We start from the raw sequence: 13,996 nt of genomic DNA, 5'->3' as shown, positions 1-13,996 counted from the left end.
ATTACATTTTCTGTTTTTTAAGTTAGGATACAGTTTTAATATAAAGTATACTTACAAGATTTAAACACATGCATTCAATCCAACTATGCCCATTAATTTGAGCCTTTCAATTGTGCAAGAAATAATAGTTTTATGTTTTCTCAGAGGTGCTAAAAGGTGAAGTTGTCCTATAATAAATCCCCCCAACACCCCAAATCCAGCCCAATTTACCTTTCTCCCAGATCTAGCAATCTTTGCTTCAACAAGGTCTCCTTTGGCTCTACTACTGGCTCCATCCTTTCCTATAGGTAGGCTGTACTTCAAGAGACTGCTGGAGGCCACTAGGAGAACAGCTCCCCTAGAAACTCATGGGGCCATGGGCGCATGTGCAGCATAAAGAAGGTCCGACTGGGACATAAGTGAAAGAAAGATCACTGGATTGGGAAGAAATATCTCAGGTGGGTAGCATTCAGAGAGGTGCTGGGAACTATTGATAGCTTCACTAAAGATGATATTGTTTTTTAATCCTTCAGTGCTCAAGGGTCATTGATGCCTAGATCCCTCAGTCAAATGTAGCAGTGTTGACAATTGACAGTGTTGTCTATTAATTTACCAATACTACTATTACTAGTTTGCAAACCCAAATCATTTTCATATTTCTTAAGGACGTATAAGACTACTGTTTAAATAAAAAGAAAAAAACTGTTGTGCTTTTATTATAGGTTTACAACTGCATAAATTGCAAAAAAATAAAATAACATAAAATAAAATAAAAATGCAGGTTTTAATTAACTTCTTTTATTTTTAAAAATGTAATCCGATAAATTGATGATTGCAGCATAAAAACTATGGAATCGCAGATGAGCACTGGACCCTGATGGAAGCAGTGTTCAACTGTAACCTGAGGGCTTTCATTTTTTCAATGAAACCTCCAGCTGGCATGTTATCACTACGTCAAAAAGGACATAGTGATAACATGACTAGGAACCATGCTGACAGCCAAGATTGAAAACCTTCAGTGGCAATAAGTGTTGACTAGTGTTTGCAGGGATAAGTACAAATGCATAATTCAAAGTGAAAGTGCACTTATACATAAAAGTGCCTAAAGTTTTTTGTTTTTTTTTAAATGATGAAAATTTCTAATATCTGTGAAGTTTTTGTTGGTAAAAATCTGCCCTCCATTACTCGTGGCTTGTTACTATGAAGTGGGAGAATGTTCATACAAGTTGTTTTAGAAGTTAAACATTGCTTGGCATCTGCTTACCCACCTGCATTGCACATTAATTACAATTTGAGAAACTGTCAATGCCAAAATGGACTGTGACTAATTAATGCACACAAACAAGGTGACTACATATAATGGTGCATTTCCAGCAACAAAGAGATTAGAGACAATAGAATAGTGAATGCAGTTTGCACATACCTAGAGAGTCATGTTCATTTTTAATACCATCTGGTACTCTCAGCAGGACTATTGGCTCTATTGTCTCCACTTAAAAAAAAAAGTAGTCTTGGCCTACAAAGTGCCCTATGTCAGTGCTAGCAGTTAGCCATGGTCCAGTTGTTCTGCTGAACTACACACAATGCATTCTGTAGGTAATAGCAGCATGGGATATGTTTTCCGCTAGAGCTGTTGGCAAAGATCAGACTTTTATCGAGGAAAGAAGTATTTTAAGGCTCAACTTCTCAGTCCAATTAGGTGTTGCTTCACTGACACAATTCAACAAGATACACAATTTAACATCATAATTGGCTATATATTAGAGCTGCACGATTCTGAATAAATGAAAATCATGATTTTTTTGTTTAAAATAAAGATCATGATTCTCTCACAATTCTCAGCGTAACATCATCTTTCACATTATACAAAAAATTGGGCTAACTTTACTGTTTAGTTTTTTTTTTCATTGAAGTGCCTTTGAAAGACTGCTGCGCAAATACAGTGTGACATAAAATATTACAACAACATTTTATTCTCTACGGTCTCTGCTAGATAATTATATATAATGTTTGGGGTTCTAAGTAATTTTCTAGCAAAAAATACTGATTTGAACTCGTAAAGTGTCAGAAAAAGGCTTCGTCTTTAACCTCCCTGGCGGTATGATTCTGTCAGGAATTCTGTTCCAAAAGCGGTACAATTCTTTTCATGGAAATTTGGCGTTATGTATTATAGGCCTACAATTCTTAGTAATTACTTACTTAAACCTGACCAAAACAAGTCTCTAGTAGACATCCCAGATGTGATAAATTTGAAACACAAACAAGTGAATTATAATCGAATCAATAATATTATTTTATTATTTAATATATAATATATATAATAAAATTATATTATTAATTAGATTATAATTCATGCGTTATATATTATATATATATGTGTGTGTGTATATATATATATATATAACGCATGAATTATAATCGAATCAATAATATAATTTTATATATATATATATATATGCATATATATATATATATATATATATATATATATATATGCATATATATATATATATATATATGTATATATATATATATATATATATATATATGCATATATATATATGCATATATATATATATATATATATATATATGCATATATATATATGCATATATATATATATATATATGTATATATATATATATATGCATATATATATATATATATATATATATATATATATATATATATATGCATATATATATATATATATATATATATATATATATATATATATATATATATATATGCATATATATATATATATATATATATATATATATATATATATGCATATATATATATATATATATATATATATATATATATATATATATATATATATGCATATATATATATATATATATATATATATATATATATATATATATATATGCATATATATAATATAAAATGTGTTATGTGTTTTGTGCAACGTTTTTTTTTTTTTTTTTTGAATTTCCCTCCCTAGTTCCGCTCCCATGCAGCATTGCTGCTGCAGGGAACGGAACTAGGAAGTCCTCCTACCGACAGACGACAGACGAGCGGCGGAGATCTCGGCTGGCGACCACAGCAATGAGAGCTCATCGCTGGATCGCCAGGATAAGGTAAGAGAAGCTCCGCTGCGCTGTCTGCACGCTCTGCCCATTGACCCCGAGCGTGGCTCGGGGATACCGCTAATAGCAGAAAATTCCTACCCCGAGTCACGCTCGGGGATACCGCTAAGGCGGTTAAGTGGTTAAACTGACCTAATTGATAGACTGAAGTTCATCCCTTTGATCTAAAAGAACGAAATGATACAATGTTTCTCTTTAATCTCTCAGCGCTAAGCAAAGTTGTGATAATCTTTGCCGGCTGTTTTTTTTTTTCTTTGACAGCTCTGAGCAGAGAACGGCTCTGCACTGTTACATAAATCGTGGCAATGCCAGACTAAAATTGTGAGGGGAGGTTAAATCGAGTTTACGATTTTTTAAAGATTAACCACTTCAGCTCCGGAAAGTTTTACCCCTTTAATGACCGGGCCATTTTTTGCAATTCGGCACTGCGTTACTTTAACAATTGCGCGGTCATGTGACGCTGTTACCAAATACAATTAACGTCCTTTTTTCCTACAAACATAGCTTTCTTTTGGTAGTATTTGATCACCTCTGCGAGGTTTAGATTTTGCGCTATAAACAAAAAAAGAGTGACAATTTTGAAAAAAAAAAAAAAAAAACACAATATTTTTTACTGTCTGCTATAAAATTTTCCCAATAAAAAAATTAAAAAAAAAAAATCAAATTTTTTACCAGTTTAGGCCAATTTGTATTTTAGTAAATTTAGCTGTTACATCTATTGGCTGGTTGGCTTCAATGTTTTGCATTTTTGTTCTTGGGTTTAAGTACACTGTTATTCAGAGCAATGTCTTACAGTCTTGCAAGTCATTTGTCTGATGCAAGCATTATTGATCGGGATGACTGGAAACGTTTAAGGACCATAATAGGCTTCTATAGTCCATATAATGATCAGAACCATTTTGAAGCATAGTACTTACCAACTTGCAAAATATCGGTCTGATCTGGTGAAATTAAGGATAACATAAAGAAGATGGAGAAGAGGCTATAATCTCACAGAACAAAAGCATAACTATAGCCATAACATAGTAACATAGTGTAGCACTGCCCCCGTAAGGACCGCATAATATTCACTCTGTGGGTTTCCCCTGGTTACCAGCACACGGCCATAAGCAAAGACAATTCCTTAATTCTCCTTGGCTCACACTCCAATAATCAGTCCAGGGGTATTTGGTTGTTTTTGTTGTTTATTGTAGAATGGGGATAGGAGAAGGAAATAGTGGGATACTCTAATTTTAACTATTCACAGTGTTTGAGGACTACTATCTTCTCTACTTTGCAATAGGTATGGAACAGCCAGGCTGTTGATTCATCCTGCAACTTTGGATGAATATGGATTAAGTCTCTTATCTTTAAGACGACTTGATGAACAATTATCTTCAGGACACTCTCCCTAGTATCCTCTCTCTTCCTCTGCTTACACCTGTCCTCTGACTATTCTACGAGCAGGGGTGGCCCCCCTACGGTCAAGCCCCTTGACACGAGTCCCTGTACTCACAATACTGCAGTCCCAGGGTCTCCAGTGTCTCCCCTCTCAGTCAGCTTTCCTGGACCTCCTCTCAACCGCTCCTCTGGCCCTCAGGACGACCTCCTGCGACCACATGGCACCTCTACAGAGGAGAAGGCAGCTGCCCCCTCCCTTCAGGACTCCGCTTTACAGCCAAAGACCCTGCAGCACATGTGCTACTGGCTTTTATACAGTATCCCAGAATGCACTGAGGCGACCTGCCCTCTGCCAATCATCAGGACTGTATCAAAAGTCTATGCACTAATTCATCAGGTTTTCTCCGCTGTCCAACATGCTTCCCTATTGGACCAGTGTGATACACTCTCCAGAATGAATGAATAGCATACTGAGCACAATGAGCAGACCTTCCTAACAGATTCTGCTCTCTGGTAGGCAGAGAGCAATATCAATTTACCTGCAGCCCCTCTGGTAAGCAGACGGAGCTCAAAACTATACTCTGTCACTAGCTCCTAGCTAGGAGGGTGCTACATCAGTAACATAGATAATCTGGTTAAAAAAAAGACACAAAAGTCCATCCAGTTCAACATAGGGAAAAAAACACACACACACACACATAGAAAACCTCCATGTATATATATATATATATATATATATATATATATATATATATATATATATAAAATCCTATACCCACAGTTGATCAAGAGATAAAAAAAAAAAAACTCAATAAAGCATTATCTAATTTTCTCCAGCGGGGGGGGGGGGGGGGGGGGAAGTCTTTCTGGTTCCCCAGCAGACAATCGGATATTCCCTGTATCAACTTTAAGCATTAGCATACAATGTAAAGAGTCCTATGGCACTAGGGACCCAGTACATCTGTTGCACAAGCAATAATGTATTAATCAAATGCAATGTTATTTTCTAAAGACAAACAAGTTCAAGTACAAATAATTTTTTGTTTAGATTTGGAAAGTGCGATGAAGGGTAACAAACTTGATTGAGTGTCCTTGTTAGGAAAGGTTTCCCCTTATTTCTATGTTCAGTGACACAAGGAGTTAGGAAAAAGGTTCCCAATGGGACGACAGACAACAGTAAGAACCAGAGACTTAAGCACTTCACTTTCCTATCCAAACATAGAAAAAATGTTTAGCTTATAGTTGGGCTCGAAAAACTGCTGTAAAATAAAGATAAGACAAAAATGCATACTTGGCAGACATCTGTACAGAGTTGTAAAGCATTTTGATAAGCGTATAGCCTGAAATATTAGTATGGATGCTAGAATAGATAGTTGGCATACCTTCTACTGCTCTTTTGAAAAATACTTTACAGCTGCCGCAGGTCAATACTCCATAGTGACACCCAGAGGCTTCATCAGAACACACCAAACAGAGCTTGGGAGGTGGTCCGGTGCTGGTAGAAGAACTGGACGGAGAAGGACTCACATCAGGTCTCATTCCTGGGCTAGAAAGAAAATAGAATTGTTTATTCACCTGGAAATAACATTTCTTGTGCATGCTCACAACAAGTGTTTAATGTTATTTATGTACTTAAGAATATTTTGAAAATATGTTCATTATGTACCACTTTCCCACAATAAAAGATAAAATAACATACTGTATACACACATTTTGTCATATACAATAAATTAAACAAGAATGCCAATATTACAATCTTTAAGACCGCAGATTAAATTGAAGTCGTTCTAAAGTGGTTTTTACAGCACATAGTCAACTGCTCTCCATAGGTCATCTCAGGGGTGAGCAGGAGAGGGCGGCTTCCTTTTCTACATACAGAGGGACCATGGAGAATGAACATAGTCACCATCCAACAGAATAACTGAAAAAATATATACAAAGGTATATTCCGCGCGCCAAGGAGTTACAAGAGTAGTTTAATAAATACTATAAAAGTTAGATTATGGGTATTTAAATTAAATTGCCCTAGATGAAAAATATAAAACACCATTAACCACTTTACGTCTGCTCGCGGTAATACTACTGCGGCAGAGTGGTTCGTTATCGTCTGACGACGTAGTATTAACGTCGTCAGACACTCCCCCTTCTGGGCGGCGCTTGCGCGCCGCCGGAGCCTCGCTCCCGCTGTTTTCATTCACAGCGGGAGTCGGGCCAGGGGAGGAGCAGCGGCGATCGCCGCTGCTCTGCCCCGATCGCCGGGGATCTAGTGTGGAGATCCGCCCGCCTGTGTAAACACAAGCGGGCGGATCTCCATAGTGACAGGGAGTGACAGATCGGACTGTTCAGCATAGCTGGACATCCGATCTGTCCTTGTCTCACTCAGTCACCTCCCCCCCTACACGTCAGTAAGCACCAGGCATACATTAACCCCTCCCTCTCCAATAAAATTAACCCCTTCCCTGCCAGTGTCATTTTTACAGTAACAGTGCATATATATAGCACTGATTACTGCAGTAATGTCACTGGTACCCCCAAAAGTGTCAAAAATGTCAGTCAAGGGTCCGATCTGTCCGCTGCAATGTCGCAGTCCCACAAAAAAAAATCGCAGATCGCCGCCATTACGCGTTAAAAAAAAAAAAACACCAAAAATGACAGAAATCTTTCCCTTTGTTAGTAAACGCAATAACTTTTGCGCAAACCAATCAAAATACGCTTATTGCGATTTTTTTTACCAAACATATGTAGCAGAAAACAAATTGGCCAAAAATTTTTTAAAAAATTGTTTTTTACATCTTTGTTGGGGGAATTTCATATAAAAAAATGTTAAAAATATTGTTATTTTTTCAAAATAAACGCTCTTTTTTTGTTTATAGTGCAAAAAGTAAAAATCGCATAGGTGATCAAATACCACCAAAAGAAAGCTCTGTTTGTGGGAAAAAAAGGACGTAAATTTCGTTTGGGTACGGCGTCGCACGACCGCGCAATTGTCAGTTGAAGTCGCACAGCGCCGAATCGCAAAAAGTGGCCTGGACGGAAGACAGCAAAATCCTCCGGTGGTAAAGTGGTTAATTAATACCTTTAAAACTTTTTTTTAAAGGTATTAATTAATGGTGTTTTATATTTTTCATCTAGGGCAATTTTATTGTAAAGTTATATATATGAAATATTTATTTGAAAAATAATTTTATCACATTCATATAAATAATGTGATTATTTATTGTTTGTATACGGTGTACATCATGTATACACTGCTCATAACCAATACAGGTATTGTACAGGCATTGTGCGGGTTGCCAATCCACCCCACTACCCAATATTGAATCAAAATAGGGATACAGACGAAGAGAATTGGTTTTAATCATTGATATGGGGACACCTCCGTAATTTCAGCTCCTTCCGGCTGCTTAATTAAGGGCGGAATGATGGGCGGAGCTTCCAATATATGAGTCCGGAGATCACTGTGCTGTCCAAACTCTGAGGACGTCACCGGAAGTGACGAAACGCGACAGTTTGGACCGCACAGCGTCATTACGTCATGATAGAGGTGGAACGCAAGCCGGAAGTGAGTCTGTCGCTCCGCGAGGAGGACGAGCAACTCGTACCGCTAAAATACATCTTTTAGTGTTTTTTACTCCTCACATACAAATTGATTCTGTTTTTATATTTATATGCTTATTTATTTTTCACTGATTTGCACATCCAACAGAATGTCTGATCACAGCTGCAAAAATAAACAAATAAAATAAAAAAAGGAATTTGGCGATTTGGAGGGGGCCGAGTACAATAGACAGTAACTTAAAAATAAAATTCTTTTAACCAGAATTTAGTGTTGCTTAAAAGAAGCATGCCAAAAGCTTTTTTGGCCATACTTCTCTTCTGGATCACAGGACTGAACTTACTTGTGTTCTCCGGTGACCCAGAATTAGCCTACAGCGGGTCAAAGCCTGCTGTTGGTTGATGTCCCAGAGCTGATCCAGGCTCTGGAAGGATCCTGAAATTAATGCCAGCCTTTCCCCCCTCCTCTCCAGCATGAAGTCCCAGTGAGCACTGGAGGGTCAGAGCAGAGAGCGGTGACTGAGAGTCACCCCTCTGTGTTTAGAGTGGACCGAAAACTGAGCAAGATGTCAGTTCTTAAGCTTAGAGCTGGTGGGGACAGATGTAGCATCACAGCAATTCTGCAGCATGGAGGTAAGCATGTGTGATTTTTTTTCCCCACACTTCACTCCTAATTCTACTTTGTTCTTACAGCATTAGATAAAGCTCTTCAAAAAAAAGCAGTATTTTCTCATGTGTATCATCTTCTAACAAAAAAGCCACCTGCGGTCGAATGGTTACATAATGGTCAGCAAGGAATAAACTATGATTAAATTGCATCTTTTTTTGCTGCACACAATATTTTTTTTATTGGTTAATAAACACAATATGGTCATTAGAGGTATCCCACATCCTGATCTTTTCTAGAAAAAAAAAAAAAAGGCTATTTGAATAATTTAATTCTCAAGAAAGAACAGATGCCTGACTGAGAACTCTGAATTACTTTATAATACAGTATATACATACTGTATAGTCACTAACAGTACAGGGACCCTATATACAACAGTACACACAAAACTAGGTAAGACTATCTGTCTACTTAGTAGCATGTGTGGATTGTGACATGCACGGGCAAAGCAGCTTCTCCTGAGGCTTCGTTAACAGACACAAACTTTATGTTGTGACTTGAAAAATCCAGAAAACTTGTTAGAGTGCTTACTAGTGTCATAATTATTCATGGGTAGCCTGACAGCAAATTTTCAACATGAAAACACGTTAATGCTAAAAGATGTAGAAGCATAACTTTGTAAACTATTCAGCATTCCATCTATTGACCTTGTTATTTCTTAGCGCTGTCTTCATGCTTGCTTAAGGGCCTTTTCACACTACAGCGCAGCTGGTTTCCCAAAGCAGCGCTACTAAAATGCACTTTGTATGTTTTAAAAACACACAGCATGTTTTAAATGCATTGCATTACAGCGCATATGCATGAATGGCTGGTTGTTAAGGACACCGTGGGGTGACCACTCCTTATCGACCAGCTATTCACTAGTTGTTAAGGAGCCAGGGCCCACCAACGTCCTTAGCAATCAGTGCTATTGCCTCCCCCGGTACCTCCTTGGTAGTCAGCATCCTCCTGTGCAGCAGTGATGCTACCACTGGAGGGGGAAGGAGCCGAAAAGACAGCAGGCGGGTCAGCCTGGAGCATAGGCTCCGAGAGCGGGAGGGTAGGGGAGGGGGATGCTGGACCGGAGAAGCTGGAAAGCTGCAGAACTCCTGCACTACTCCAGCAGGGGATAGGGGGCATTGTTTACATATCTGCTGATTGTTAAAGTAGTTGTAAACCCTTACATATAACCAGTGAAGTGACTGGATTCAAGTTATACACAGAGATCCTCCTACATAGGTTGTACCTGTTTATCTACAGTCGTCTCTCCTCTACATCAGTTCAAAGTACAGAAGTTATCAAGCTTGTCTGAGCTGTCAGAAAAAAGGGGGCGGAGAGTTGAAATTACACTCTGCAGAGCTCAGTGAGGGGAGCTCTGAGAGCTAATTGGAGAGAAGGGACGCCCTGCCCCCCTTTTACACAGTGCACTAAAGATGCTTCATGCAGGACTTTTTAAAATGCAGCACAAATGCAGCATAGCAATGTGAAAAATCATATAGCCTTTAAGGGGAAATACTTTTGATGCGCTTGTCACACTGGAAATGTGTATAGGTGTGAAATGACCCTAAGAATAATTTTTTTTTTCTACCTTGAAATATTTTCTAATTTTCTGGGATTTTTACCTTCTGTTTGCCAATCTTATCCACCTGTTCTACTGGCTTACAAGTTTATCTTTCTGTTTACCTACATGTATTCTTTTTTACACACACTATAAGGTATATTTATAAAGCAGCGACATACAATTTTCAGGTGAATCTTCCAAGTCCATTTGTTTGGACAGTGACAGATTCGCCATCAGAGAATGTTTGATTCAATTCACATTCTTTAGGCCTCACTCCAGCCTTTTTCAACCAGGGTGCCCTGTCAAAGTGCCTAAAAATTGCCTAAAAAAATGTATACAACCCAGCAGGGGGATCAAGCCTGCCTTTTAGTTACACAAAGCCACATGTTTTTATAACAAACTTCCAGCCACCAGCATTCTAACAACCAGTGATGTCATCAGTGATGATCGCCTGCAAAGCATCCTTGTTTGACCCCCCCCCCCCCCCCACCGTCAACACTGGGGTCACATTAGCCAAGTGATGGAGAGAAACTGAGGGAGAGGAGAAACCCTGGAATACTAGTCGGTACTAGTGTGCAAAAAGTGGGATGCCTTGAGATTGTCCATATTTTTAAAAGGTATCTTGACTGGAAAAAGGCTGAGAAACAATTCCTTACTCACATGAGTGCTGAGGCCCATATACAGTGAACTGGCCCATATACTGTTTATGCGTCTGGAGTCGCAAGGTGCTGCATGGATCCAGCCCATGTAAGTCTATGGGGACACAGTCATTCTACTTTGACAGGTGTGTGGGTGAGCAGCCCCAAACGCACACCAGGTCTGCGAACCTGTATGTCTGTCAAAATAGGACAAGCGGCTGTGTCTGTACAGCTGCTACGTCTCTACAAACGTACATGGGCTTCCTGCCGCAGCACCCGGTGGCTTAAGCCACATACAGTAAATGGCTAAATAACACATTTCCTGTCCTAGGGGGACAATGCTTACTTACTGTACTGTATCTGTACAGGTGTATTGTTATCACCCTAGGACAGGAAGAGTGTCAGGTCTCCTCAGATCTTTAACATACAAATGAGGCATTCTTTAGTCCACAGAGATATCTGGCAACAATCATATCTGACAAGACACAGGGAATGGTAAGCTCACACGATTTCTGTCAGCAACAACAGTTCATTTTTTCCACCTATTGAACAGACAATAGAATGCTTTTAATAATACATCTAATAGACTAAAAGGAACATAGCATTGTCCTTTGTTTGTTACACGCACGTCAAATCCTGGATGTTTAGCTATCAATCAGAATCAGAATGGCCTTTTTATGCATTTTATAATGAACTGATTTTTCTTTAATTTTGCCTATTTCTCTGAACGCAGCAGCATTTCAGATTCTAAACAACAGAGCCAGCAGTGGAATTACTACTTTAGCAGGCCTTGTGGGTGCTATGGATTTCAGTGCGCAACTCCTCCAATTCACTCTCTACTGCCAAAATCATTCTCCCTAACGACTCAAACAAGCAGTGACTGCAGCTCTGAGCTGACTGAAGGAGTGCTCTGTCATCAGTGTGTGCACAACTCAAGCCTGTGCAGGCCCAGCTGTTGTTTTGTAAGGGGCGATGGTTTCTAGAGCTATGGGATCCACACTGGAATTGTTTAGCCCTAAGAACCGTAGCAACCGTAGTCAGATGTCAAACTATACTAGTAACTTTCATTTCATGCTAATGAGTGATTTAACTTCTTGTTAACACAGTACTCCAACCTCCAACACACTGAAATCAATGTGATGCAAATGTAAGGGAAAAAAGGCAGGGGGTTTCAAGGCCCCCTAAGCCTTTTTTCCTCATGGGAGAGCAGCAGCCAGAGAGGTTTCAAGGTCAGTGGACAAGCCTTGTAACTGGCAGGTAGGGGATCCTTAAAAATGCGGTCACATGTCAATAGAAGCTTCTAGAAGCCCTAAGAGCCCCTATAAAAAAAGAGTTCAGATGAGAGATAGCTGTGGCGGAGCTCTGCAAGAGGGCTGGAATACTAGGGCTCTCCGCTGAGACCTATGAGGAGACATGAAGATGTTGCTTCTCCAGCTCCTGGAGCGAGCAGAAGCCGAAGGAGGAGAAGATTGGATCAGCCAGTGCCTGGCTCTACCTGCAGGGGCGATGACAGCAGCAGAAGAAGAAGACGATGACGGCGGCGGAAGGCGGATGGTGAGAAGAGTGCAGCCGGAAGGGAAGACGGGGACATTGCGAGACAGCCGGAAGAAGAAGCCAGGCGCAGGAGTGCTGAGGATTGGGCAAGCATAGGCATAACATTGTCAACAGATGACAGCTATATTTTTCCACACAATCCTCAGGCAGAAGCGGTCTATAGTGAGCAGGGCGAGTGTAGTTATACTGAAAATGTATTGAACACGTTAAATGATACTTTAGCTAAAATAGCATCTACACTGGATTATTTAAAGAATGAAGCTGGAGTGGTAAATGTAATACAGAATAAGGATATTTCTGCTGTTTGGGAGGTATCGGAGCATTCGGTATTGTAACTTCACCTTCGCATATTAATCAGCAAGTATCATATAAAGAAAAAGGAACCCTGAATGTGCAAAGGCATATCTGAAGTATGCCTTGTTTATCCTCTCGACTAGGTTTCCATTTGTCAAAGAGGATAAAAGAAAAAATCTGAAATGAAGAATTCCAAGATTTGCTATCCTTGCTCCCTTCCAGTAAAGAATTTCTGAGACAAAACAAAGAAAAAAATGATGATGACAGAAGAAGGCCTGTAGCCAGGTCATTTAAACAATTGGTTACACGCCTTCTGTATTAATGCAAGTATAATGTGTGAGAAATGTCCAGAAAAAAGTTCTGATTTCATCATATTGATATTATTTTAGAAGCTCACAAAAAATTCAGAGGCTTGGTTTACATATGATGAATCGTTCAGACAAAAATTTTGCGGTTCATAAAATTGAATATGGGGTAGTAAAGATGTAGGCCTATGGCTTAATTTGCGGATGCCACAAAACCCACCGATAAGTAGGCAAATAAACATAACAAATTCTATGGTACAGTCTGGATATAAAAAAGGAGTGTGCTTTGCATTTAATGGTTCGCAATGCAAATGGGCACAGAATTGTAGGTATAAGCACAAATGTGCTTTTTGTGCAGATGTTCATGGAGTGACAAAGTATTTTAAAAAGATGTCTTCTGGTATGCAAAGTGCAAATAGTGCAAATAGAGAGCCATTTCTTAAAAGCCAAAACACCGGAGATCCTTCAAAACGTGTTGCCATGGGGCTGTGTAAGTATCTAGATCAACGGATGGCCAGCATGCTTTATGAAGGTTTTGAAAAAGGTATTTTTTACCATCTTTTAAAGCGGTTGTATACTCACCTAAGTAAAAAAAAAAAAAACAAACCCTGCAGGAGAAAGGCATAATGAGCTAGTATGCATCGCATACTAGCTCATTATGAAATACTTACCTTAAAACGAAGCCCCGACATGGTCACCATGTTCCCTCGGCGTCTCTTCCTGGTTCAGCGGCTCCGGTGCTGTGAGTGGCCGGAGCTGCGATGATGTCACTCCCGTGCATGCGCACGGGAGTTACTTTCCGGCAAAGAGCTCTGAAGGTCCGGCGGTCAGCGGCTGCATGCAGGACGAATATCTCCTAAACCTGCAACCTACAGGTAAGCCATATTATAGGCTTACCTGTAGGTAAAAGGTAAAAAGTTGAGTATACTACCACTTTAATGAGTCAGGTTGCACTATAACCAACAGTT

The 13,996-nt window shown here is 39.3% G+C and overlaps 1 protein-coding gene across 2 annotated transcripts in view; it reads right to left on the bottom strand.

Annotated features, from left to right (window-relative positions):
* The window catches only part of NR3C1 (nuclear receptor subfamily 3 group C member 1), a 292,149-nt gene that overhangs the window by 75,724 nt on the left and 202,429 nt on the right, over positions 1 to 13,996 (bottom strand). For both annotated transcript variants that reach the window (XM_082256086.1, XM_082256087.1), the window contains exon 3: positions 5,858 to 6,021. In XM_082256086.1, the coding sequence (XP_082112212.1) occupies positions 5,858 to 6,021 (164 nt within the window). The remainder of the gene's footprint in view (positions 1 to 5,857; positions 6,022 to 13,996) is intronic.

Source organism: Pelophylax lessonae (assembly GCF_965119305.1).
Source record: "Pelophylax lessonae genome assembly, chromosome: 4".
Lineage (NCBI taxonomy): Eukaryota > Metazoa > Chordata > Amphibia > Anura > Ranidae > Pelophylax > Pelophylax lessonae.
The sequence above is the reverse complement of the archived record's forward strand: the minus strand, read 5'-3'. Positions and strand labels throughout refer to the sequence as shown.